At 36.6% G+C, this 26,395-nt stretch overlaps 1 protein-coding gene and 1 pseudogene across 4 annotated transcripts in view; both read right to left on the reverse strand.

Annotated features, from left to right (window-relative positions):
- RMDN1 (regulator of microtubule dynamics 1) overlaps nucleotides 1–26,395 on the reverse strand; it is a 48,119-nt gene that overhangs the window by 21,058 nt on the left and 666 nt on the right. For all 4 annotated transcript variants that reach the window (XR_008957762.1, XM_026495801.4, XM_026495802.4 and 1 more), the window contains exons 2-4: nucleotides 12,781–12,898; nucleotides 5,221–5,317; nucleotides 3,466–3,625 (exon numbers count right to left, since the gene is read on the reverse strand). Coding sequence is in view for 3 of the 4 variants with exons in the window: in XM_026495801.4 (XP_026351586.1) it covers nucleotides 3,466–3,625; nucleotides 5,221–5,317; nucleotides 12,781–12,898 (375 nt within the window). In the remaining variant the exon portion in view is untranslated. The remainder of the gene's footprint in view (nucleotides 1–3,465; nucleotides 3,626–5,220; nucleotides 5,318–12,780; nucleotides 12,899–26,395) is intronic.
- Nucleotides 9,297–10,727, reverse strand: LOC113252974 (L-lactate dehydrogenase A-like 6A; annotated as a pseudogene).

Below are 26,395 nucleotides of genomic sequence, written 5' to 3' on the forward strand. Positions count from 1 at the left end.
AAGATAGCAATACTCCCCAAACTAACCTACAGATTCAAGGTAATCCCTATCAAAAATCCAACTGGCTTCTTTGCAGAAATTTACAAGCTGATCCTAAAATATGTATGGAAATTGAGGGAACTCAGAATGGTCAAAACAGTCTTGAAAAAAAACACCTAGAAGACTCACAGTTCCTTATTTCAGAACTTACCACAAAGATATAGTAATCAAGACATTGTGATACTGGCACAAAGACCTACAGGTCTACACTTAGACCAATAAAATAGAATTGAGATTTCAAAAATAAACTTATACATTTATGTTCAACTGATTTTGATCAAAGATGAAAATGGAGAAAGAACAGTCTTTTCAACAAAGGGTGCTGGGACAACTAGATATTTACATGCAAAAAACGGAATTTGAACTTCTACCTCAACATGCAAAAAAATGACTTTGAACTCCTATCTCAACCATGTATAAAAGCTAACTCTTTTAAGGATCGAAGACCTAAACGTAAGAGATAAAAAATATAAAACTCTTAGAAACAAACATAGATGAAAATCTGTTTTTTAGATATGACACCAAAAGCACAAGCAATCAAAGAAAACTAAACTGGACTTCCTCAAAATTAAAAACTTGTACATCAAAGCTCATCATCAAGAAAGTAAAAGGACAATCCATAGAATGGGAGAAAATATTTGCAAATCATGTTTCTAACAAGAGACTAATAACCAGAAAATATTCTTAAAACTCAACAATAAAAAGACAAACCTAGTTGAAAAATGGGCAAAGAATTTGAATAGACATTTCTCCAAAGAAGATACACAATGTCCAATAAGCATATGAAAAGATGCTCAGTATCATTATTCATTAGGAAAATGTCCATCAAAACCATAAGACACCACTTCACACCCACTAGATTTAATCTTTTTTAATGGACAATTACAAGTGTTAGCAAGGATGTGGTATGGAACCCTCACATTGCTAGTAGCAATATGAAATGATATAGCTGCTTCGATGAAGAATTTGACAGTTCTTCCAAAAGAATTACACTGGGGCGCCTGGGTGGCTCAGTTGGTTAAGTGTCTGCCTTCAGCTCGGGTCATGATCTCAGGATGGTGAGATCGAACCCCACATCAAGCTCCCTGCACATTCAGCAGGGAGTCTGCTCGCTCTCTCTGAGTTCTCTACCCCACAAAATAAATCCTAAAAAAAAAAAAAAAAAAAAAAAAGAATTACATAGAATCACATATGACCCAGCAAAGTCCATTCCTTGATATATACTCAAAAGAACTGAAAACAGGTATTTAAAAAAATACTTGTACATGAATGTTACATGAATGTTATTTACACTATAAACAATAGCCAAAAGTGTGGAAATAACCCAAATGTCCATCAACTAATCAATGGGTAAACAAAACATGATGTATCCATACAACAGAATGTTATCCATCCATAAAAACAAATATTCAATACTGAGGCATGCTACAATATGGATGGACCTCAAAAACATGGTAAGTAAAAGATGTCAAACACAAATGATCCCACACTGTATGATTACACTTCTATGAAATATCCTGAGTAGGTATAGCCATAGACACGGCAAGCAGTTTAGCAGCTGTTAGGGGAATAAGAGGGAATAGAGAGTGACTACTTAATTGGACTTAATGGGGTTTCCTTCTGGGGTGACAAAAATATTCTGGAGCTAGAGGTAATGGTTGTACAACACTATAAATGTATGAAATGCCACCGTACTGTGCACTTATAAAATGGGTGATTTTTATGCTGTGTGAATTTACCTCCATAAGAAAAAAAAAGAAGTAAAAGCAAATGTTCACACAAAAACTTGTACACAATTGTATACAGCAGTCTTATTCATAACAGCCAAGAAGTGGAAACATCCCAAATGTTCACCAGTTGATAAACAGAACTCGTATATCCATAAAATGGAATATTATTCAGTCATAAAAAAATGAAGTACTGTCACATACTCAATATGGATGAACCTTGAAAATATTATGCAAAGGGAAAGAAGCCAGACACATAAAGGCCAGCTACTGTAATTCCATTTATATGAAATGTCTAGAATAGGAAAATTCATTGAAACAGAAAGTAGATTACTTCTTGCCAGGGGACAGGTGCAGGGGAGAAGTGGGATTAACTGGTAGGTTTAGGGTTTGTTTTGGGGGTAACAGAAATATTCTGGAATTAGTGCTGATGGCTGCACAACACAGAGAAAATACGAAAAACCACTGAGGTATATGTATTACAATGATGAATTTTACGTAATGTGAAATATATAAGTAAAAATAAAAGCAAGACTTAATCACCTGTTTACAAGTACATGTTAAATATAAAGACACTGTTATAAGTAAAAGAACAGAGAATATAACATGCTAACATTAATCAAAAGAAAACAAGAGCTGCTATGTTAATATCGGACAAAGTGGATGATAAAACCAAGAGTATTTCAAAAATAAAGGGGATCATTTTAGAGTGATAAAGAGGTTAATGCATCAAGAAAATATAATAATCCTAAATGTTTATATTCCTAACAGAAACTTTAAAATATATGCTGCAAAAAGTAATAAAATTGCAAAGAAACAGACAAACCTACAATTGTACTTGGACATTTCAACATGCCTCTCTCAATAATTTATAGAACAAGTAGATATAAAATCAGTAAGGATACAAAAAACTTGAACACTATCAACCAACCTGACCTGAATGACATTTATAAAATACTCCCAACAATAGCTGAATAAACATTCTTTTCATGTGCACAAAGAACATTTACAAAGATGGACCATATTCTGGGCCATAAAACAAATCTCAACAAATTTAAGGAATCCATATCAGTTTTATTTTTAATATAAACCAATATTAGTGGGGTGTTAAGGGAGATTAGCCCCTAAAGGGAACATTTGGAAATAGGTGGTGATGGAATTTGGTTGTCACAATGACTTGGCAGATCTACTGAGGAGAGTCCAACATCATGAAGTGATGTCCTATTCCAAAATACCAATGATGTTCCCATGTGTCCCCACAGTGCCAACTGAAAAACATCATTCTAAACCAGTTAGGAAATTCAGGAACTAGCAGAGTTACATGTGAAAGTGTACTAGGTCTTAGCTGTCCAGCTGCTCTATTCTCACCCTTTCATAAAACAGAAATATAATGTGAGGAAAATGAGTAAACATCTGTCAAGTGCTTATACTACTAGGAATAAAGATACAAGCAATTCATGAAACAACTAACACTTTTGTTTAAAAATCACAAAAGTAATTTATCGACACACTAAAAAAGTTAGAAAAAATGTTCAAGAACGCAAAGAAAAAAACATCTTTTTGAAAAAATGTTACAAAAATAAATCTTATTTCTTTAAAATAGACAAATTTTCTTTTCTCTGTAAATTAGGAATAATAAACAAATATAGAGCAATGTACCTCTCACATGGTAACAGTTTCATTACTTTAAGCACCTCACCTTATGAGCTGCAAAACTGGATTCATTTTTTTCTAGTGCTCTTCTCGCATACTCTAGGGCTTCATAGACCAAGAGTTTTTTCTCTTCTTCTGAGGTCCCGCTAAGCTGAGCTGTATCACGTGATGCCCGTGCCAGTCGCCACAGTAACTCTGCATCTTCACTAATTTGAAATTAAAATAACCATTTAAGCTCACATTTAACAACTGTTAAAGGTCACATCACTAATGAATACATATGGTCTTCCAGGTCAGCGAAGATATAGCAGTATCAAAAGCCATTATTCACAATGCCATATTTTCACATAACTTTATTTGCTAAAATTTTCTACAAAATATCCAATATTATACATAAATATTAACTCTCCTATGTTATCTAAAATACTAACTTCCTGGGGTACCTGGGTGGCTCAGTCAGTTAAATGTCTGCTTCAGCTCAGGTCATGATCCCAGGGTTCTGGGATGGAGCCCAGCATTGAGCTCCCTGCTCAGTGGGGAACCTGCTTCTCCCTCTCCTGCTGCTGCTCCCCAACCGCTGCTCGTGCTCTCTCACTCTTGCTCTCTCTCAAATGAATAAATAAATAAAACCTTTTAAAAAATAAATAAATAGGGGCGCCTAAGTGGCTCAGTCATTAAGCGTCTGCCTTTGGCTCAGGGCGTGATCCCGGCGTTGTGGGATCGAGCCCCACATCAGGCTCTTCCTCTATGAGCCTGCTTCTTCCTCTCCCACTCCCCCTGCTTGTGTTCCCTCTCTCGCTGGCTGTCTCTATCTCTGTCGAATAAATAAATAAAATCTTTAAAAAAATAAATAAATAAAAATAAAATAAAATAAAAAACATCAAAACTCCCTTTTATCCTTTTTATTAAACGTTTGCCTTTAAGCCCATTATATATTTAACAAAAAACGGTATTCACATAAAATTTTGAAACTAAAGGTAGCAATAGTATATTTATAATTAAATAAAGATGGAGTAACTATCTTACAGCTTACTTTTCAAGTAATTACTGAAATGACTATAAAATGCCAAACATGACATTACAAGTAATTAAGGGAAAAATGGGAAAGAAAGAGTGGATTCTACAGGTATTTAGGAAGTAAAATCGATGGGTCATGAAGACAGAACTGGTCTTAGGAATCTAAGAAAGGTAGCTGAAAATGACTCAATATTTTTAGTTTAGAAATAGGTAGATTCGTGATCTGGAAATGCCAAATTAGCCCTATTAAACCTACTTTATAGGGCCGAATCTCCTTCCACCTGCATCCTCCCCAAAACTGACTGCACACTGATACTCTGGACTAAACATGAAATCTAGTACTAAAAATAGAAAAAGGAGGTATTTTTAGTTTCTCTAAAAAACTGCTTCTAAAGTGATACACAGATACTATTCAGTGATGCCATACAAACATCCTAATTCATTTACATCTTATGTCAATAAGAAATTCTTTAAAAAATGAGAAATACACAATATAGATAACCATATATTCAACAACTAGCTCCTATGATCTGAAGCAAAATAACAAAATGGAAAAAATACTTCAATATTCTACTAGAATGAGTAAGGAGAATCATCTTTTCTAAATCAATGAGATACATGTAGCACCTGTGAATCATTTACTGTAAGAAACATACTATAAATTAAACTCTAAAAAATATTGTTTTGCAGTAAAAACTTAATTATGAAAATTTCAAGCACCAAGAATCATTTTAATTGTTAAATAACAAAAATGTTGAAAGCAGGCTTATCATACGTTGCCTACCTTTCCTTGTACTGGGTCAGCAACTGATAAAGTTTTTCTGTTTCTCCACTCTCATATAGGTAGTCTGCTTGTTCGAGAATTTCTTCAACTCTGAAGACTAAAAATGAAAAAAAGACACAATAAAGTAGGTCTTCCCAAGACAAATGACAACAATTCTAAGAAACAAACATTTTCAAATACAAGCAAAAGAAATTACATATAAAAATCACCTACAAAGAAGGATCAGAAAATCTGAAGACTCTAGATGTAAGTGTAGTAGAGATAAGGATGAAGCTATCACAGTAAGTGATTTATTGAAACCAGAGAAATTAAAAAAAAATAGAAAATTTATTGTGGAACTAATGAAATATGATACATTTTTGAAAATGAAGAAAGCAATTTCCAGTGAGGAATTTATGGTACCCTTACCCTCCACACACACACACACACACACACACACACACACACACACACACTTTGTTATTGTAGCGAAGTGCCATCCACGGCAGAAAATGACAGAACATCCACTTCCAGCACTGAAAATTATTAATTTGCATGGATTGCACCACACTGTTTCACTAGATTCTATTTACGACCTAACTTATACAGACACTGTTATGAAAGAGTCACATTTGTCATCAAGGTGTGCCTGGGTGGCTCAGTCGGTTAAGTGGCTGCCTTTGGCTCAGGTCATGATCTCAGGGTCCTGGGATCAGGTCTCATGTCCCGGTCGGGCTCCCTGCTCAGCTTCTCCCCTCTCCCCCTACTCCAACGAACTCAATAACTTGTAATTAACATTACTACAAAATATATAAACCTTATAGACAATGTAATGCTCTAAAAAAAGTTGACTAGTTCCTGAAAAAAAAACAGTAAGCTTGAATTTCAGGATATTCCAATTATTACAATAAGGAACATACATATTTGTCTTCTGTAAGGGTACTGTATTACTTAGTACTTATATTACATATAAGCCAACATTTCAATATATTCAATTAAGTTTATTATTTACCTTAGTACACTTTAATTGATAATAGTGTATTTGAGGTTGAATTTTTAGTTTTTGAAAAATTAAAACCTAGACCAGAAAAAAAAATCTCCTGAATTTGACAGAACTATGTAAAGTATTTTTTACTAAGTTAACATCATAATGTAATTTAAAAATTAGCTTTGGAAAAATTAAACGACAAGAGCAAATTCTTCTTTAATCCTACTTCAGTGTGGTTGGTGCCATAGTTCAATATTCATATGGTTGGTTGATTTTCTTAAGTTTGCTTCCATTTTATTGTACATTTTTATCAGTGGCTGACTCTCCAAATTAAGGTTATAACAACCCGAAGATTTTTTTTTTAAGATTTTATTTTTTTTAAGTTATCTCTACACTCAACCTGGGGCTCAAACTTACAACCCAGATCAAGAGTCGCCACCAACTGAGCCAGCCACGTGTCCCAACAACCTGAAGATTATTTGTGGTAGGCAGAATAATGGCCCTAAAAATGTCTACATCTTAATCCCGAGAATCTGTGAAAACATACAGATTACATGGCAAAGGGGAATTAAGTTTGTAACTAGAATTAAGGCTGTTCATCAGCTAACCTTAAAACAGGAAATGATCCTGGATTAGCCAGGGGGCCCAATATAATCACAAGAGTCCTTCAAAGTGGAAGAGGAAGGCAGAAGAAGAAAGTCAGAGGAGGTATAACAATGAAAACAAGGCCAGAGTGAAATGATTACTACCCTGGAATATGGAGGAAAGGGGTCTTTAGCCAAGGAATGTGGAAAACCTTTAGAAACTGAAAACAAGGAAAGAGATTCTCCCCTAAAGAGTGGAACACAGCCTTCCCAACTTGTTGATTTTAATCCAGTGGGACCCACTTTGGACTTCTGAACTATAGAACTGTAAGGTAATAAATTTATGCTGTTTAAAGTTACTGAGTTTGTGGTAATTTGTGACAGCTGCTGTGACAGAAAACTTACACAATATTAAATATACTGATCTGGCATTTTGAATGTATACATGGTATGTGTAAATAACAAAGTTACATTTAATTCTATTCATTGATTTTTCTCAGACTTTCTCAGAAGACTGATAGAGATTACTGTCCTTAATATAATGTAGGAATGCTACATATAATCACCCATGTAATTAAAAGAAAAATATAGAAATTAAGTGAATAATTTAAAATAGTTTAAATCCTTTTTGGGTGTACTATTCTTTCTTAACTTCTTAAATCACTTATCTATTTTTTTATTATACAGTATAGTACCATAAGCTATAATATCCAGGCTTTAAATACGTATTTTTTTCTTGATTCTTAAACAGAAATTTCTAAAATCATACAGTGCGCAATTTACAAGGAACAAATGCACTTACTCTGATACTACAAACACACACAGGCACTAGGTTAGGAGCATGTAGATCACTCATATCTGCAAATCAGCTATGTGGGTTTTTTACTTGGCTAATGCTCTGTACTTTTCCTGAAAATATTTAAAAATAAGCTATGTTACTGACATAAAGAGACCATATTGTTAAAGTGGACTAAACTTTTAAAGTAAATTACTTTTCAATTTAATAATGAATACCCCAAGATGAACTGAAATATTAATTCAACTGTACAATAAAATCTAAATTAAGCCTAAAATGAATATGCACAAAATCATAACTCTTAGAATTTTAAAAAATATCACTGATATGACGTAAGTTAGTAACCTTTGGTCTTCTAGTTTTTCTTGCTAAGTGTACTCTTAGCCATGTAAGATATATCTGGACAAAAAGAAATACTCTACTCCTCAAAGTAAGCAAAATCGTTCTATTTCTGGAAATTTCTCCCTACAGAAATTACAAAGTAGAAAACAAGTATCTAGATTCTCCAGATACTCGGATTTTTCTAGATGCTAGAAGGCTCTAAGTAGCAACATCATCATCAAAATTTCAGGCAAATTTTTCATACCAACAATACTGTGTCTCATCAGTATTGGAAGTAGTGCCTCTAAAGATGCCCTGTAGTAGCACAAAGGAATACAGATGAAGGAGCACTGACCTCGGTTCTGTAGATTCATCAAAGAGGAATCAATGAAAGTATATGAAAAGAGACAACTGAAATGATTATATGAAGGACCTTTATTTAAGATGGGCCGCTTTTAATTATCTTTTAGGCATTTTACAAGTGAACGTTCACACACACACACACACACACACACACGAGTACTGTGACTGTATTAGCGTATCTTGAAGGGCTTTAAATTTTGTCTATTTTAAAGAAATAATGAAACTTTCTACTGGAGTTCTTCAATTACAGCCAACAAGTGGGTATTTGCCCTATCCTGTGGTAAATACAGAAGTTACCATTTTTAAAAAGAGTCCCACAGCCCCATCCAACTGAAATGTCAAAACATATGTATGTATGCCCTTGGGGGCGCCTGGGTGGCTCAGTCAGTTGATCTCCGGGTCCTGGGATCAAGCCCCACATCGGGTTCCCTGATCAGAGGGAAGCCTGCTTCTCCCTCTCCTTCTGCCTACCACTCCCTCTACTTGAGCTCTCTCAGATAAATAAATAAAATCTTTAAAAAAAATCCTGTTTAAAAAATAAAGTTTGTCTTGAATCCAGCAACCTTGCTGAACTTTCTTAAAAATATATATATATATATGCCCTTAATTTCTAAAAAACATGAATCAAAAGATGATTGTATCCCAGTAAATGAAAAAGGAAAAAATATTTTCCTCAATGAAAATATTGGTCTCAATGAGCATGAAGCAGGCCTAAAGAGACGTAAGCAGTTTTGATGAACGGAATCACCTGAAGACCATTTCCTAAAAAATATGAAAAATAAAGATCACAATATAGCAAATAGCAGAGATATATATGACAAAGTAAAACTTGTAAGGACTGTGAAATTATAGTTTTATAGAAACATGGATCATTTTCCAAGGTAAAAAAAATATGATCTCTATATATTTTAGGTTTCATTTGGCGTTAGGACTGGAACTAACATTTAGAGTTTTCTGTATAAACTTTTATGTTTACATTTGTAGAGGAAGTTATAACTTTTTTTTTAAACAGCATATAAATGAACATATGTATAAGCCAGCCAGAATGAAAGAATTAGCATATACTGGAAGAAAAGAACAAGAATTTCTGTAACAAGTTAAACACATACATCATACATTTAGACCAAATAGCAACTACACACACACACACACACACACAAATTCAAGTTTATTCAAAAGTTTGATATACAATCCTACGACTACTATCTCTCCTTTAATAACTTCAGGATGGTAGCTATAAACTTCAAAGCTTGATCTCTTTCTGAATTTCCCAAAGTTCTTCTGCACTCTTTCTCAAACGAACCTCCTCTTCAGGGGTCAGCTGTATCTTAATAAGGTTTGCAATACCATTCTCTCCCAGGATACAAGGAACACTAAGGAATACTTCATTTATTCCACAGAGGCCCTTAGTCATCATGGAAACTGGATGTACTCTCCTAAGATTCTTCAAAATGCTTTCTGTTAAATCAGCTACAGATAGGCCAACAGCCCAATCAGCATAACCTTTCATTTTAACCATCTCATAGCCACAGTAGTTATCACTTCTTTGTAGACATTTCCCCAGTGCTCAGGATCTTTATCCGTTCCTATATCTGAATTCAGATCCTTCAAGGGGATACTAGCAATGTTAACTCCACTCCACACAGGTATATTTGAGTCTCCATGTTCTCCAAGGATCCATCCATGACAGCTTTCTGAGTGGATACAAAGTCTTTGGCCAATAAAGAAACAGAAACGGGCAGTGTCCAAATTACAGCCACTTCCAATAACACGGTTTTGGAGAAACACACTCAACTTTCAAGCTACATTAAGATATCCACTGGATTGGAAACAATTATCATTTTGCACTGGGGTCTATACTGGGTAATGTTGGAAATCATTAATTTAAAGATGGACACATTTCTCTTGACTACATCAAGGTGTGTTTCTCCTTTTCCTGGGCGTGCACCTGCTGTGATAATCACTAGGTTGGAGTTTGCAGTGACATGGTAATCTTTGCTGGAAATGGTATCTGGGATTTTCATGAAAGAGCTGTCATGTTGAAGATTCACTGTCTCACCCTCTAGTTTGCCTTCATCAACATCCACAAAGGCAAGTTCATCACTTAAGCCTTTTAATAAGATGCTGATAGCACATGCCACGCCAACTGAGCCAGTTCCTATAATAGAGATCTTATTGTGGTAAATGGTATTCTCTGAAGTGAAATTCTTAATAAGTTTGCATGTGACAGTTGCCATCTTGGAGACAGGGATGAAGGACCAACTGTCCCTGAGGGCGGTGCATGCCACCTGGCAGGGACGCAGAGCCATCCCTAGGCAAAAGACACTAGCTCCTACAGGGCCTAGTCTTCGGCTTGCCCACAGGACTCCCCCAGCCCAGCTCATAGCGGCTGGCTCAAGAGGTGAAGGAAGGCAATGGAGGAAAGCCGCATCAAAGTTCTTTGAAGCGCAAAGTAAGGAAACAGTTGAAGGTTTAAGGCACTGCACCCCCACCCCCCACCCAGCTTGCTACTGCCGCTGCGCAAAACCACGCCCAGCTTGTGCAGCTCCCACAAGGATCCAGCACCTTAAAATGTTTTTTAATTTACTGAACCTGCAGTAATTTTAAATAAAGGCACTTTTGAAAAAATGGACTATTACCATTAAAGCTAAAGTTAATTTCAGCTTTGCCTTTCAAAGTGCCTCAGGGAAGGCACTACATCTTTGCACTCATTTCTGTAAGGAAAGGGTGCTAAAGCACATTGAAACTAAGTGTGACACCAAAAAAAAAAAATTGATGAGCGTTCTAATCTCTGCTCTGACACTTTGACTTTGAAGAAGTTAAACTGTGAGCTTCTTTTTCAAAAGTTAATACTATAATGGGTGGAGCCTGGCTGGCTCAGCCAGTAGAGCTCCTGACTCTTTTTTTTTTTTTTTTTAAGATTTTATTTATTTATTAGACAGAGACAGCCAGAGAGAGAGAGAACACAAGCAGGGGGAGTGGGAGAGGAAGAAGCAGGCTCCTAGCGGAGGAGCCTGATGTGGGGCTCGATCCCAGAACGCCGGGATCACACCCTGAGCCAAAGGCAGACGCTTAATGACTGCGCCACCCAGGCGCCCCAGAGCTCCTGACTCTTGATCGGGTCCTGAGTTCCAGCCCATGTTGGCTATAGAGCTTACTTTAAAAATAAAAATAAAAAATAAAAATAAAAAACAAAAACAAAACGAAAACACCTAGAATAGAACACACACACACACACACACACACACACACACACACACACAGAAAAATATTAAAACTGCAACCACTGGGCACATCTCTGATACATTTAAAAAAATATTATGTCATAATATAGTTTGTCCTTACTACTTTACAAGGTTACTGTGAGAACTGAAGTTAGATGAAGAGTCTAGGGAACCAAGTCCTCTACTTTATCTGTCATATAAATTATACATTTAAGAAAAAAAGGAAAGATAAAACAAAAACACAGGAATTCTCAATTATCTGCTCTATTTATCTTTTTTAAGATTTTATTTTTATTTTACTCATGAGAGACAGAGAAAGAGGCAGAGGGAGAAGCAGGCTCTCTGCAGAGCAGGGAACGGAATGTGGGACTCAATCCCAGGACCCTGGGATCATGACCTGAGCCAAAGGCAGTCACTTAACCGACTGAGTCACCCAGGTGCCCCTTATCTGCTCTTTTAAAGACAAGAATGATTATGGGAAATTGAAATCAATAACTAGTAATTTTTAGCTAATATTCTCAAATTCACCTATCACAACTTTAATAAGAACATCTATTAAAAATAAAATCTCTGCCTCTTTCCCCAAACACTTCTTAATGATTAAAAGGTGGGGACTATAAAAAACAAAAAAGCTTAATCCATAAATCAATATACTAATATATCTAATATACTGAAATTTTGCCTGTCAACACACACAACTGGTTTCTTTTAAATATGGCAAGTCTTGATATATATTTATCTATAGTATACCAAATAAGAAATCTGATAGAATGTTTCTACTTTTCAATCAGTTATTTGATATTTAGTACTAAACTGCATTTTATTTGTAAAAAAAATACTTTTACCTCAAAGTAATTAGGCCTTTCTTAACTATATCAAGAAGAGTGTAATACCTTGGAATTAAGGAAACAAAAGAATTATTGTGTCATAGGGCCAGATATAGTCTCTGTGGTATATCCCTCTCCCCCTAATCCCTAAACCCCTTAAAAATGTAAAAAAAAATTCTTAGCCCAAGGGTCCCATAAAACTACAAAGTATTTAACACAGTATTTCTCACTGAAGGAGCTCTAGTTGCTAGAAGAAATTACATATACACAGCTATATATATGAATATATATATATATTCACAAAGAGATATACACACAGATATAATATATATTATATATAAAATCAAACTCAATGACGAATAGAGAATAGAGCGTAGAACAAAGTTTCATTACTTATTCAAAAATAACTCAAAGTTATTAACAAAATATAACTAACATACTTAACTCTAAGTAGTCCAAATGTTTAGCTTAGGCTTACCTTTGGCTGTGGCATGAACCACCGCAGCCTGGGAAAATACTTGATATGCTTCAAAACCCAGATAAGGGAAAGCTGAGAATAAAAGGCTTCTTTTGAAAGTTCCTAGATTTCCCATCACCTATGGAAACAATTATGGTCAGAGTTATCAAATACAAAATGTGAAGGAACTCCAAGCAAAAATTACATCAATTAAAAAAAATTACAACGTTCTCCTACCCCCAAAGCAATCAATCCTAAGAATACAAGCTCAAAACTTACTTCATCAAATTCTTCAGTAAAACTGTTTCACATAGTTACATTACAGGGAGAGCATATCCTTTTAAAAAAAGATTCTTAACAATGGCTAAGGCTAACAACAGTAATTTATCTAAAAATCACAGTCATGCTAAGGGCTGGACTGTAAGATCTATATTTTATTTGAGGAGGCATGGATATTATAACTATGAAATAAAATATGAGATACTAATATATAATAAGTACCAATCCTAAGAACAGCGCAAGATGAAAAATATCAAATATGGTGATTACTACACCTAAAAACATGGATTTAAAGATATCTTCAAAAGTGACCTACAAAACCCATAGTTTTGAAATAAACAATGAATAAAATAAAGAGCATATCCAAACAGATTTGTAAATTAATTTTCATTATTATGGCCAGAATTCTCAAGACTGATGGCAAAGGAGTATATGGGTATCACTCCACCAATTCTTTCCTACAACAGCCTTTTTTTTTCATAAGACAGTATCATTTTCTCCCTTTCCGTTGATTGATTCTCACTGGTATAAAAACAAGCCATACTATCTTTGTAAGTCATTACTTTTCTCTTAAAAACAAACAGCTTCCTCTTGAATTCACTTCTCCCCGTAGTCTCGTTTTCTAACTTCTCTGTTCAGCAAAACTTCTAAAAAGTTGTGGGTACTCTGTCTCCACTTCCTCTCTTCCTACTCTTGAACTCACACAAATCACTTTTATCCCCACAACACCACTGATGGTATTCCAGTTAAGGTAACCAAGGACACAGCTATTTCCCATAGTCAATTCTGAATTCTCAGCTTTCTTGACCTATCAACAGGATTTGACAGCTGATTACTTCCTTTTTTTTTTTAAGCTATGAATGGATGTTTAATTTTTTTTTAAAGATTTTATTTATTTGTGAGAGAGAGGAAGATCGAGCATGAGCAGGGGGAGGGGCAGAGGGAGAAGCAGATTCCCCACTGAGCTGGGATCCCAAAGCAAGACTCAATGCAGACACTCTGGGATCATGACCTGAAGGCAGACACTTAACTGACTGAGCCACCCAAACACCCCTGGATGTTTAATTTTTTATAACAGCTTTACTGAGCGGCACCTGGATGGCTCAGTCGGTTAAGCGTCTGCCTTTGGCTCAGGTTATGATCCCAGGGTCCTGGGATCTGGCCAGGACTGGGCTCCCTGCTCAGCAGGGGAGTCTGCTTCTCCCTCTCCCTCTGCCCCTCCCCCAACTTGTGCACAGGCACTCTCTTCCAAATAAAATCTCTTAAAAAAAAAAAAAAACAGGGGCGCCTGGGTGGCACAGCGGTTAATTGTCTGCCTTTGGCTCAGGACGTGATCCCGGCGTTAGGGGATGGAGTCCCACATCAGGCTCTTCCGCTATGAGCCTACTTCTTCCTCTCCCACTCCCCCTGCTTGTGTTCCCTCTCTCGCTGGCTGTCTCTCTCTGTCGAATAAATAAATAAAATCTTAAAAAAAAAAACAAAAACAGCTTTACTGAGATATAAGTGACATACTATAAACTGTACATACGTAACATGTACAATTCATTAAGGCATGCATATAAACCCATGAAACCATCACTATCACCGCAATCAAGATAAAGACATCTGCAAACCCTCCCCCCTTTTCCTCATGCTTCTTTGTAATACATCCAGCCCCTTTCCTCAGCACTTGCTATGTTCTCTCACTCTTGAAACACTTTTCACTTGGCTTTTGGAACACTACTATCATTCATTTTCTCCGGCTTCAACAACTGCTCCTTTTCTTTGGTTGGTTCCTCCCTGGTCAGGTGTGTTTTGGGCCTTCTTTTCTCTACTTGTATCACTTTGGTGATCTCATCTTTAAATACCATCAGCGTGCCAAAAACACACAAATGTAATACGAAGCCTGGGTGACTCCTCTAAACTTCAGAATCATATATCCAGCAGCGTAATCAACATCTATCTCCACATGAAGTATAACAGGCATCTCATGTTTATTAGCTAAAACAGATACTGTTTCCCTCAACTCTACCCACCTCACAACTTTCCCTTTCATGGTAAAGGGCAACTCTATCCTTCTATTAGGTTAAAAAAACAAACAAGCAAACAAAAAACCTTGTAGCCGTCCTGGGCTCTCTCTCAGGACTCAAATCTGACCCATATTTTAACTTCTCATAAGGATCTAGGGTAGGCATGAGGAATCTAACATATTCCAATTTGCTGAGTGCTTTACTTTCTTGAGCATGAATATTCAAGATATTACACACAACTGGATTCAAAATGAATCAACAGCAAAATAAGAAAACTGATTTTAACATAATCACAATTTTAACATTTAATTTTGAGTTTGTTCATATTTACCAAGGAGAAGCAAGATGGGATTAGGAGCAGAGGTATGGGGGTGTGGATGTAAGGTGGTGGTACTTAGAAGCAAAAGACTTAAGATATCATCAGTAAGTCTCCTGGTTCCTTATTTTTATGGCAGGTATATCTCATGGCTGAAAAGTTTGCACAGACTATTATAGCTTGAGAAAACTACACATTCACAGTGTTTAACTTCCTTTACTGGTATTATGCTCAATAAACAATATTCTGGCTTTCTGAGAGGGGAGAAAATGCACTGTTGGGCAGCTGACATTTGTATTTCTTACTGTAAATTAATAAAGTGACAGTTTTCCAGTGGGACTCAGACTAGTTTGGTTAATGTAAAGCAGATTTCTGCTCATCTGTGAGAAAATAGATAAAACTCATGTTTCTGGAACTAAAAAAATCAATTAAAAGAATCAGGACTCAGTGACCCCTGAAGATACTAACAACTTGTCAAACTGTCTGAGACAGCTAGTATGTGCCATTTTACTCTGCACCTCCAATACTCTACAATGCCTTTCACATAAATAATTCTCAAAAAATATTTGTTAAACCAAAGAAATAAGCTATCTCTTAGATAGGTCTTTTCTTCAACACTGATTATACTAAGTTCAAGCTAGAAGGAATTCCAAAATACAAACTCTTCACTAGATGGGAAGGAATGTATCCCTACCATATCCCAGTTTTCCTCCTAACTTCCTGTCAGCTCCACCTCCTCTTAAATATTGGAATTCCTCCATGGTAGGTACTAGGCATTCTTCTTGTCTTACTATAAAGTACTTTCAACTTCTACCATGTTATCATTTACAACCATATGATAATATCCCCTGAATCTGTATATCCAGCTCAGACGTCAGAAGATAAACACCAGAAGAACTACCCAACTACTGTCTATTCTACATGACAACTTGACTATCTCATCGGTCACCATAACTAGTCCAAAACATCTCATCTCCCTCTTTGTCACCCCCCCCCCCCCAATTGCTTCTGTAGTCCTATTCCAGTAAACAGCATCACCATCCATCCTGCTGCTCTAGCCAGAAACTTGAGATCTTCCTTGACTCCTTCCTTACAGCTCCCACATCAAAGCTATCTTTTAGGTCCACTAAGTTTACATCATTGATGTGCTTTGGATGCATCACTTATTTCCATTTCCGTGATTACCACTAAAGTTCAAACCACCAGATCTCTCACTGTACTATACCAATCATCGCTTATCTGGTCTATAGCATCCACTCAAACCTATCCATTCTTGACCCTAGGCAAAGTTTTGGTTTTTTTTTTTAACATTAGTTTGATTAAATGATGTCCCTGTTTAAAACTTTTTCATGGTTTTCCTATAACCTTTAGAATAAAATCAGAAATACTTAACATTGTTTATACGGTTTTCTGAATCTGGTTGTGGTAAGCAGCCTCTAAAATGGCCCCTAATGGTTCTGGTTCAAGATGGCAATGTAGGAGAATCCTGAACACCCATCCTCTCATGGACACACCAAATCTACAGCTACATGTCAAACAATTTCCTCTGGAAGAAACCCAAAAAAAGACTGAAGTCATACCATGCATCTTTTCTGACCACAATGTTATGAAACTAGAACTCAACCACCAAAACAACAACAACAAAAAACTGGAAAGAGCACAAATACATGAAGGTTAAATAACACGCTACTAAACAATGAATAGGTCAACCAGGGACTCAAAGAAGAAATAAAAAAAAATACAAGGGGACAAATGAAAACACAACAGTCCAAAATCTTCGGAGTGCAGCAAAAGCAGTTCTAAGAGGGAAGTTTATAGCAATAAAGACCTACCTCAAAAAGCAAGAAAAATCTCAAGTAAACAACCTAACCTTCCATCTAAAGGAGCTAGAAAAACAAGAACAAACAAAACCCAGATCCAGCAGAAGGAAGGACACAGTAAACATTAGAGCAGAAATAAATTATATAGAAACAAAAAAAAATTGAATAGATCAATGAAACCAGGAGCTGGTTCTCTGAAAGATCAACAAAATTGATAAACTTTTAGACATAATGTGAGAGAGAGAGAGAGGGAGGGAGGGAGAGAGGGGGAGGGAGCCAAATAAAATCAAAAACAAAATAGGAGAAATAACAACTGACATCTTAGAAATACAAAGAATTATAAGAGAATATTATGAAATACAAGGAATTATAAGAGAATAATACACCAACGAATTGGACAACCCAGAAGAAATGGATGTAATCTCTCAAAACTGAATTGGGATGAAACAGAAAATTTGAACAGATGGATTATCAGCAATGAAACTGAATCACTGATCAAAAAACTCCCCAAAAAACAAAAGTCCAAGACCAGATGCTTCATTGGTGAATTCTACCCAACATTTAGAAGAGTTAATACCTATTCTTCTCAGACTTTTGCAAAAACAGAAGAGAAAGGAAAACTTCCAAATTCATTTTATGAGGCCAGCATTACCCTGATATCAAAACCAGATAAAGACACTACCAAAGAGGTGCCCCTGGTGACTCAGCCGTTAAGTGTTTGCCTTAGGCTTTGGTCATGATCTCATGGTCCTGGGATCGAGCCCCACATAGCGCTCCCTGTTTGGTGGAGAGCCTGCTTCTCTCTCTCCCTCTGCCGCTCCCCCTGCTTGTGCTCTCTCTCTTGCTGTCTCTGTCAAATAAATAAATAAAATCTTGGGGGGGGGGGGCGGAGAAGACACTACCAAATAGAACTCCAGGCTAAAATCTCTGGTGAACATAGATGCAAAAATCCTCAACAAAACATTAGCAATCCAGGGGCGCCTGGGTGGCACAGTGGTTAAGCGTCTGCCTTCGGCTCAGGGCGTGATCCTGGCGTTATGGGATCGAGCCCCACATCAGGCTCCTCCGCAGTGAGCCTGCTTCTTCCTCTCCCACTCCCCCTGCTTGTGTTCCCTCTCTCGCTGGCTGTCTCTATCTCTGTCAAATAAATAAATAAAAATCTTAAAAAAAAAAAAAAAAAAAAAAAAAAAAAAAAAAAAAACAACATTAGCAATCCAAATCCAAAATACATTAAAAATAATGATTCACCACGAATCATTATTGAATGAAATCAAATTTCACCAAGTGAAATTTATCCAGAGATGCAAGGGTGGGTTCAATATTCACAAATCAACCAAAATGATACATCACATCAATAAGAGGAAGGATAAAAACTGTATGATCATTTCAATAGACGCAGAAAAAGCACTTGACAAAGTACAACATTCATTCATGATAAAAGCCCTCAAAAAAAGTAGGTATAGAGGGAACATACCTCAACATAATAAAGGCCATATATGAAAAACACAGCTAATATCATTACTCAATGGAGAAAAATTGAGAGCTTCTCCTCTAAGGTCAGAAACAAGATAAGGATGTCCACTCTCACCACTTTTATTCAGTATAGTACTGGAAGTCCTACCCACAGCAATCAGACAAAGGAATAAAAGACTTCCAAATTGGTAAGGAAGAAGTAAAACTTTTACTAACCGCAGATGGCAGAATACTATATGTAGAAAACCCTAAAGTCACCAACAAAAAAGCTACCAGAAATGACACATGAATTCAGTGAATTCACAAGATACAAAATCAACGTAAAGAAATCTGTTGCTCTTCTATACACTAATAATGTAGCAGCAGAAAGAGAAAGGAAGAAAACAATCCCATTTACAATTGCACCAAAAATAATTAAATACCTAGAAATAAACTTAACCAAGGAGGTAAAAGACCTGTCCTCTGAAAACTATAAAACAATGATGAAAGAAATTGAAGACACACAAACAAATGGAAAGACATTCCATGCTCATGGATTGGAAGAACAAATATTGTTAAAATGTCCACACTACCGCAGGCAAGCTACAGATTTAATGCAATCCCTAACAAAAATATCAACAGTATTTTTCCCAGAACTAGAAAAAACAATCCTAAAATTTATATGGAACCTCAAAAGACCCCAGATAGCCAAAGCAATCTTGCAAAAGAAAAACAAAACTGGAGGTATCACAATTCAAGATTTCAAGATATCTTACAAAGCTGTAGTAATTAAAACACTATGGTACTGGCAGAAAAACAGACACATAGATCAATGGAACAAAACAGAGAGCCCAGAAATAAACCCACAATCACATGGTCAATTAATCTATGACAATAGAGGCAAGAATATGCAATGGGAAAAAGACAGTCTCTTCAACAAATGGTGTTGGGAAAACTAGACAGCTACATGCAAAAGAATGAAACTGGACCATTTTCTTACACCATACAAACAAAACAAAACAAAACAAAACCTCAAAATGGACTAAGGACCTAAATGTGAGACCTGAAACCATAAAAATCTTAGAAGACAGCACAGGCAGTAATTTCTCTGATATCAGCCTTAACAGCGGTTTTCTGGATATGTCTCCTGAAGCAAAGGAAACAAAAGCAAAAATAAACTATTGGGACTACATCAAAATAAAACTTCTGCAAGGCAAAGCGAACAAACGACAAAACTAAAAAACAACCTACTGAACGGGAGAAGGTATTTTCAAATGACGTATCTGATAACGGGTTAGTATCCAAAATATATAAAGATATTATACAACTCAACACCCAAAAAACAAATAATCCAATTTAAAAATGGGCAGAAGACACAAACAGACGTTTCTCCAAAGACATACAGATGGCCAACAGACACATGAAAAGATGCTCAACATCACTCAGCATCAGGAAAACGCAAATCAAAACCACAATGAGATATCACCTCACGTCTATCAGAATGACTAAAATAAAAAACACAAGCAACAAGGCTTGGCAAGGATTGGAAAAAAAGGAACTCTCATGCACTCTTGGTGGGAATGTAAACTGGTGCAGCCACTGTAAAAAAACAGTATGGGGGTTTCCTCAAAAATTTTTAAATGGAATTACCCTGTGATCCAGCTATCACACTACTGGGTATTTACCCAAAGAATACAAAAACACTAAATCAAAAGAATAAATGCACATGTATGTTTATTGTAACATTATTACAATAGCCTAAATAAGGAAGCAACCCAACAGTCCATCGATATGAATGAATAAAGATGTGGTATATAGATACAATGTAATATTATTTAGCCATAAAAAATAATGACGTCTTGAAATTTACAACATTAATGAATCTAGAGAGTATAATGGAAGCAAAATGAGTCAAAAAAACACAAACACCATACGATTTCACTCATGTGGAATTTAAGAAACAACACAACGAACAACAAAACAGATGGTTACCAGAAGGGAGGTGGGTGGAGAGATGGGTAAAACAGGTGAAGGGTATGAAGTGTACACTTAATCTCTATGAGCACTTAGGAATATACGAAATTGTTGAATCACTATATTGTACACCTGAAATGAATATAACACTGTATGTTAACTATCCTAAAATTAAAATTTTTAAGAATCCATTGAAAATATCACACATCATGATCAAACGGGATTTATTCTAGGGTACTGCAAGGATGATTCAAAAATCTGCAAACGAATCAAGGTGACACAACAAAATGAAGGCCCCAAATGACATGATTATCTCAACAGATTAGAAAAAGCAACTGACAAAAATTCAACACCCATTCATGATAAAATTCTCAGTAAAGTGGATATAGAGGGAACATATCTCAACATAATAAAGGCAATACATGGGGCGCCTGGGTGGCTCAGCTGGTTAAGCATCTGCTTTCAGTTCAGGTCATGATCCCAGGGTCCTGGGATGGAGCCCCGTATCTGACTCCTTGCTCAGTAGGGAGCCTGCTCTTCCCTCTCCCTGCCAGTGCTCTCCGGGCCAAAAGAGTAAATAAAATCTTTAAAATAAATAAATAAATAAATAAAAACAATACATGACAAGTCCACAGCTAGTATCATAAAAAGCTTTTCCTCTAAAAATGAGAATCAAGACAAGAATGCCCACTCTCACTTTTATTCAACATGGTATCAGAAATCCTAGCTAGAGCAATTAGGAATTAAAAAAAATAAAAAGAGGGGCACCTGGGTGGCATAGCGGTTAGGCGTCTGCCTTCGGCTCAGGGCGTGATCCCGGTGTTCCGGGATCGAGCCCCACATCAGGCTCCTCTGCTATGAGCCTGCTTCTTCCTCTCCCACTCCCCCTGCTTGTGTTCCCTCTCTCGCTGGCTGTGTCTGTCTCTGTCAAATAAATAAATAAAATCTTTAAAAATAAATAAATAAATAAATAAATAAATAAATAAATAAAATAAAAAGAAGGAAAAGAAAAGAAAAAGGAAAAGATATCCAAATCAGAAAGGAAGAAGTAAATTTGCAGTAACATGGTATTACATTCAGAAAACCCTGAAGACTTCACCCAAAAACTTTTGGAAATAATAAATTGAGTAAAGTAGCAGGATACAAAATCAATACACAAAAATCTGTTGTATTTCTATATACTAATAATGAACTATCAGAGAAATTAAGAAAACAATCCCATTTATAGTTATATCAAAAAGAATAAACTACTAGAAATAAATTTAACCAAGAATCTGATAAAAGACCTGTGCACCAAAAACTTTAAGACACTGATGAAAGAAACTGAAAACACAAATGAACGGAAAGATATTCCGTGCTAATGGACTGGAAGAATACTGTAACACTGTCCATAGTACCTGAAGCAATCTGCAGATTCAATGGCATTTTCAAATTCCAACTGCACTTTTCACAGACACAGAACAAACAATCCTAAAGTTTGTATGGAACCACAAAAGACCCCAAATAGCCAAAGCAACCTTGACAAAGAACAAAGCAGGAGGCCTCATGCTTCCTGATTTAAAAATATATTACAACGCTAATGTAATCAGAACAGTACAGTATTCGCACACATAGATCAATGGAACAAAATAGCGAGTTCAGAAATAAACTCATGCGGGGCGCCTGGGTGGCACAGCGGTTAAGCATCTGCCTTCGGCTCAGGGCGTGATCCCGGCGTTATGGGATCGAGCCCCACATCAGGCTCCTCAGCTATGAGCCTGCTTCTTCCTCTCCCACTCCCCCTGCTTGTGTTCCCTCTCTCGCTGGCTGTCTCTATCTCTGTCAAATGAATAAATAAAAATCTTTAAAAAAAAAAAAAGGAAATAAACTCATGCATATATGGGCCAGCTAATTTAAAATATGGGAGCCAAGAATATACAATGAGGAAAAAACAGTCTCTTCAATAAGTGGTGGTGTTCAGAAAACTGGACAGCCATGGGAAAAAAAATAAAACTGAACCACTGTATTACAGTAAACACAAAAATTAACTCAAAAGGGACTAAAAAACCTTGGAACATCAAATCTAAAACCATAAACTCTTAGAAGAAAACATAGGGGGTAAGCTCCTCGACGATGATCTTGGCAATGATTTTTTAGATTTGACACCAAGAGCAAAGGAAACGAGAGTAAAAATAAACAAGTGGGATTCCAACAAACTGAAAAGTCTGTGCACAGGAAATGAAACTATCAGCAAAATGTAAAGGCAGCCTACCAAACTGAAGAAAAAATTGGCACATCACATATCTGATAAGGAATTAACCTCCAAAATATATAAAGAATTCTCACAATTCAATAGCCAAAACAATTTAAAAAACCAGTCCAACTAAAAAATGGGCAGAGTATCAGAAGAGACATTTCTCCAGAGACACAGAGATAGCCAACAGGTACATGAAAAGGTATTCATAAGGGAAATGCAAGTCAAAACCACAATGAGGTATCATCTCACACTTGTTAGAATGGTATCGTCAAAAAGACAAGAAATAATAAGTGTTGGTGAAGATGCGGAGAAGAGGAATCCTTGTGCACTGCTGGTGGGAATGTAAATTGGTGCAGCCACTACAGAAAATGGCATGGAGGTTAATCAAAAAATAAAAACTAGAACTACCATATGGCCAGCAATTCTACTGGGTGTTTATCCAAAGGAAACAAAAACACTCAAAAAGATATATGCACCCCCATGTTCACTGCAGCATTATTTACAGTTGCCAAGGCATGGAAGCAACATGAGTGTCCATCTATGAATGCATAAAACAAATGTGATATATATACACACACACAATGGAATATTTTTCAGCCATAAAAAGAATGTAATCTTGTCATTTGTGACAACATGAAGAGACCTTGAGGGCATTACACTAAGTGAAATATGTCAGACAAGAAAGACAAATGCAGGGGCGCCTGGGTGGCGCAGTCGTTAAACGTCTGCCTTCGGCCCAGGGCGTGATCCTGGCGTTCTGGGATCGAGTCCCACATCGGGCTCCTTGGCTGGGAGCCTGCTTCTTCGTCTCCCTCTCCCCTGCTGTGTTCCCTCTCTCGCTGGCTGTCTCTCTGTCACATAAATACATAAAATCTTTAAAAAAAAAGAAAGAAAGAAAAGAAAGACAAATGCAGTATGATCTCATTGTGGAATCTAAAACAAACCCCAAACGTATGGGGCGCCTGGGTGGCTCAGTCGTTAAGCATCTGCCTTCAGCTCAGGGCGTGATCCGGCGTTCTGGGATCGAGCCCCACATCGGGCTTCCTGCTCCGCTGGGAGCCTGCTTCTTCCTCTCCCACTCCCCCTGCTTGTGTTCCCTCTCTTTCTGGCTGTCAAATAAATAAATAAAATCTTAAAAAAAAAAAAAAGGAAAACCCAAACTTATAGAGAACAGATTCGTGGCTGCCAGCGGGGAAGTAGAAGGGGGCTGGTTAAATGTGTGAAGATGGTCAAAAAGTATAAACTTCCAGTTATAAAATAAGTCTTAGGATGTAATGTACAGCATGGTAACTACAGTTAATAATACTGTATGTATATTTGGAAGTTACTAAAAGAATAAATCTTAAAAGTTCTCATCAGGAGAAAAAAACTTGTAGAGAGGGATGTTAACTTTACTCATTGTGGGGATCATCTGGCAATATGTACAAATATTATATCATTGTGTCATACACCTGAAACTAATGTTACATGTCAAATATGTCTCAATTTAAAAATATACAGATAAATTAATTAAAATGGCCCCAAATGATTCCTGCTTTTTGTCAGGGCCCAGGGCAGGCAGCCCCAAAATGTACAATGGTATACTGATTATTCTGAACTGAAGCTATTTGGGAAACTGCTGGTACAAGGACACTGAGACCCTCCTCTGATGCCCTGAAAACAGGAAATAATCTCCCATATGAAAATACCCTCCCTGTACTAAGAAGTAAAAAGATATCCTCATCACCAGAGATAGGGACGTTAAAACCTAGAAAGCAACAGAAACAAGCCTTGTTACAAATCTATTACCTCAGCCTAAAATCTGCTTAAAATTCCTTACTAATGAAAGCTCCCAAACATCTGTGTTCTTTATCCTGCCAATTCCTCACAAATGTATTATGTCTGAAAGGTATAAAAACTGCCTGCCTTGGTCATTTCTTTGGGTCTCAATTTCATTACTGGACCTCCATGCACACATAATAAAACTTTGGTTTTTGTTCCTGTTGTCTCATGTCAATTTAATTCCTAAACCAGCTGGAAGAATTGGGAAGAAAGATTTCTCCCTTCTGTACTTCCAATATTCACTCCTTTGTGTAATTCCCTTCCCTTAAATACAGGCTGGACTTACTGGCTCTCTTTAAAGAAACAGAATACGCGAAAGTGAAGGGATGTTACTTCAAGATTATGTTACTAAAAAAACTGCGACTTCCATCTTTGACCCTCATTTTCTCCTGTGGTTTTTATTTTTATTTTTTTTTTATTGTTTGCCTGCCCTGGGCGGGGAGCTGCTGTGCCAGCCCTTTCGAGAAGCCTTCCAGGTGTGTACAAAGGCCTGCATACAGCTACAAGAACGAGGTTATAGGCCTAACTTTTCCCCTCTACCTCTAAATTGAGCCCTCAAAGGAAACCTCAGCAGCTGAATACCTTGATTCAACTCTTACGAGAAACCTTCCGCCAGAGGCACCCAGCTAAACCTGGATTCGATAACCAAAGAAACAATGAGATTATGTTTGCTGTTTTAAACCATTAAGTTGTGCAATAATTTCCTATGCAGTAATAGATAACTAATAAAATGGTACTTGCCTGGTTTTTCAGCCTCAGTTTGTATCAGTTTATTCTCCCATTTCAGGCTCCACTCATAATTTCAGGTCCTCAAAAATACCACTTTTTCTTACCCCCTCAAGGGCTATATCATGCTACTCTCTCTACTGGAATATTCTTTTGTCCTCATCTTCCCCATTACTCGTTAACCTCCAATCATTCTTTATATCTCATTTCTAACTGCTCACACTTTTCCCCTTCCTCCCTTCAAGATAAGGTTGGGTATAACTTTGCTTCTCTTTTCCCAACACTTTGCATTAATTACATTTACTCAACTACCTTTCCTTCTAATCTGTAAGATCTAATCTGTAAGATCAAAAACTGTTTCTATTTCTCAGGTTCATTAGATCTCCAGAGCTTAGAACTGAGCCTCGTTCACAGTAAGCACTCAGTACAAATCTGTTGAAAAATAAATGTTCAGAGAAGTGTTTTGTAACACAGATTACATATAGAAAGAGACAGAAAAATGAAACCTGTTACTCAGCAGTAGCCCCCAATCTCAACAAACTTCTGGAAAATATCTCCAACTCAATTTACTGACATCACGCTGAGAGAAAGGTTTAGGAAAAAGAAAAACTCCTCCCATCCCTCTGCCTGTATCTTCTAACATCTCCCCATCTGACTATAAGCATTTTGGAGGATCGCAATTAAGCTAGTCTTTCATTACGTGTTCCCCTAACTGCTCCCGATAACCCTGAACATAGCAGGCAGTCAAAAACGTGTATTTTAGAGTTCAAAATAATTAAACACCTAGCTCAAATAATACGTATCGTATGCACTATCGCCAACAATCACTCTCCAATCGCCTTTCATAGATAGATAAACCAAGGCCCACGAACGGTCTAATAGAAAAGCCAAAACTGGGACGACAATCCAACATCCTTTCTTAACATTATGCAGATAGTACAAAGGACTCAAAAAATTTTAAACCTAAATACTACAAACTCTCTGCTTCTAAGTCGTAGTAATT

This window comes from Ursus arctos, unplaced genomic scaffold (genome assembly GCF_023065955.2).
Source record: "Ursus arctos isolate Adak ecotype North America unplaced genomic scaffold, UrsArc2.0 scaffold_6, whole genome shotgun sequence".
Classification (NCBI taxonomy): domain Eukaryota; kingdom Metazoa; phylum Chordata; class Mammalia; order Carnivora; family Ursidae; genus Ursus; species Ursus arctos.